At 48.0% G+C, this 2,986-nt stretch overlaps 1 protein-coding gene across 1 annotated transcript; it reads left to right on the top strand.

Annotated features, from left to right (window-relative positions):
- The first annotated feature begins 249 nt into the window (after positions 1-249).
- LOC110887840 (calphotin-like) lies at positions 250-1,659 on the top strand. Its single transcript, XM_022135406.1, has one exon. It carries the CDS (start codon positions 250-252, stop codon positions 1,657-1,659), a length of 1,410 nt encoding a protein of 469 aa, XP_021991098.1.
- Positions 1,660-2,986: the final 1,327 nt, after the last annotated feature.

Raw genomic sequence — 2,986 nt, 5'->3', positions numbered from 1 at the left:
GAGACTGGGAGGTTTGGTCTTATAGACCAGGGAGTTGGTCTTAGAGACCAGGGGATTAGTCTTAGAGACTGGAAGTTGGTCTTAGAGACAAGGGAGTTAGTCTGAGAGGCTAGGGAGTTCAGTCTGAGAGACTGGGAGGGATAGTCTGGGGAAGACTAGGATGATTACTTGCTTGCATTATTGAGACTTACATGTTTACTTGATTATATGTTGATATATGTGCATATGTGTGGTTGTGTTACAGACACTATGGCTTCTTCTTCCGATATTGGAGTATCAGACACGTTGGACCCCATGGCCATTGTATCGGACGATGAGATACCATCCGAGGGAGAGGTTTACACGTCGGATACCACGAGCACGGATGACGACGATTTCCAGCCCTTCGCGTTGCCGGACCTCGGTGACGATGCCCAGCACGCTGATGGTATTCCTGATGGGGATCTACCCCATGCTTTGATCCCTGCTCCCATTCCACTTACTGCATTTCCCGTAGGGGATTTGCCACTCGATGTTATGTCCGATGATGGCATCGATCTTTTCGAGGGTCCCCCTGAGGTCGACCATGAGGGTAGGGCCCCAATTGCTGATGATGTCGCCATTCCTTTGGTTGAGGTTCCGATTGCGGATGCTGTTGTTTTACCGTCTGCTGAGGCTCCTGTGGAGGAGGCTCCTGCTGATTCACCTGGTCCAGACTCGTCCGAGTCTGTGGCGTCCGCTCCCTTGCACGACTGGGGCGTGCAGCACTACTCTCCTGGCGCTGACTTAGACATAACGATGTCAGCTGCACCTGGTTCACCCCACGAGTTTGAGTTTGATCATGAGTTTGAGGACGAGTTTGATCCAGTTTTTCCTCCTGATTTTGATCCCGATCACGAGATCGAGTTTATTCCTGTTGATCAGCCCTTGGAGGCACCAGTGGCTCCTATTGATCAGTTTCTTGATATACCTGCCGACTTTGATATGGACTTTGTCTACCCTAAGCCTGTCGTGGTACCAGATCCTGTTATTGCTCCTGATCCTGTACCGGTGCACGACCATGTTCTTGTGGATGCGCCAGCCCTTGCACCACCTATTGCTGATATTCCCATTGTTGCGCCACCAGTGGCGGATGTTCCTATTGCTGATGCACCCGCTCTTGCACCACCTGTTGTCGACCATGCACCATTTGCCACACATGTCGACCCTCGATACGCCGACACCCACAACGGGTGGATAGACGACGATGATTACCCACCGTTTGTACTACTAGTCACTCCTCCTGTCGCACCTGTTTCCGCACCTATTGATGTTCCATTTTTCTACCCACACATCTCTGATGTCCATCGCAACAACCTTCCCATCACATTCCTCCAGGATATTCCTCCACCACGTCCTGGGGAGGGTTCATCTAGGCAGCAGCCTGTTTTCGTTCCACCTGTATCGTCATCTGTTCCGATCATGTCCCAGTTTCCCCCTACTACACCATCTTTTGTACCTTCGGGCGAGCCGTTTCTATGGTCTTCGCCCCATGTTATGCCGCTATCAGACCCGTATCACCCGTTCCATGTTGGATACACTACAGAGGACATACTTGCATCCCTGCATCAACAGCAGGATGCCCTGAGTTGTCAAGTCGGGAAGTTAGAGAGGACTCCACATCCTCCATATCACTGTTAGACTCCTTTTGCCGCACCACACACTCCCCTCCCGCTACCCCCTGATTTGGATGTTCGTTTCCTTACACCTGAGCAGCAGATTGCCTATTTGCTGCGCGTTAGTCATGCCCTTGAGGAGGATTGGGTGCACATGCGCCGTTTGCTTTTCTCTTATCTTCCTCCTCCTCCTCTGCCATCAGCGTAGCTAGATTTTTGGTTTGGTGCAGGTAGACTGTTTTGGTGAGAAAGTCGCAATTGGGCCAGTATACGAAGACTTTTGGAAGACCACGCTTTTGTATATGATTTGTGTAGACGGACTTGTATTTTGGGGTGATGTAACCCTATGATCTTATTTTGGATGTATGATGTACTGTAAAACATGTAAAACTATATTGTGGTCATGATTAATGAAAGCTCAATGGCAACATTCTCACTACATGCTTTGTTGAATTATTTGTTTTATATTATAACATGGGATGTTATGTGGTTGATGGATATTATTATATATGCATATTTACTAGACTTACTATGACCTGACCAATATGATCATCTTTTAGAAGATGCCTCCACGATGAAACACACACCTGCCTAATACTGAGGCGGAACTCCAGGGACTAATTGCCGCAGCTATAGCACAGTACGCGGCCTCCCAAGCAGAAACAAGCAGGAATACTTCAAACAACAACAACAACAACAATAACAACCCACCCAATGGTAATGTCTAAGTCGCTTGAGACACATTACGATACATTTGGATATTTCTAGCACATCCGCTAATGCCATCCGTAAATACTATCGTTTGTGCATGATGCACCTACAAACAATTCCTTGACTGTAAGCCCTTAAATTTCGACGGCACTGGAGGTGCTGTTGCGTTCGTTAGATGGGCAGAAAAGACGGATTCGATTATGAGGATGAGCAAGTGTACCCCTAAGCAACAAGTTACATACATCTTAGGGCTGTTTCTTGATGGTGCCCTATCGTGGTGGAATCTGCAAGTGCAAACATTGGGAGAAGCGGCGTCATATGCGTTAACATGGAATGAGCTGAAGGAGCTCATGAGGAAGAAGTATTGTTCGCGGGCTGAAATACAAAAGCTAGAAACGGAATTCTGGAACTTAAAGATGGAAGGCCCAAAAATTGCCGAATATGTTCAGAGGTTTCATGACCTGTCCCATGTGGTGCCATACATGGTCACGCCCGAATTTAAACGCATTGAGCGCTTCATCTGGGGATTGGCACCCCAGATCATGAGCATGGTAACCACGTCCAAGCCTTCAACGATTACTGAAGCCATTGATCTCAGCGTGGCATTTACAGAAGAGGCCATTCGGTTGAACAAGTTTTCA

Source organism: Helianthus annuus, chromosome 11 (assembly GCF_002127325.2).
Source record: "Helianthus annuus cultivar XRQ/B chromosome 11, HanXRQr2.0-SUNRISE, whole genome shotgun sequence".
Lineage (NCBI taxonomy): Eukaryota > Viridiplantae > Streptophyta > Magnoliopsida > Asterales > Asteraceae > Helianthus > Helianthus annuus.
This window is presented reverse-complemented; position numbering and strand designations above follow the sequence as displayed.

Coding starts and splice junctions, on each gene's coding strand:
- LOC110887840 (XM_022135406.1), top strand. CDS start 250: ATGGCTTCTTCTTCCGATATTGGAGTATCAGACACGTTGGACCCCATG.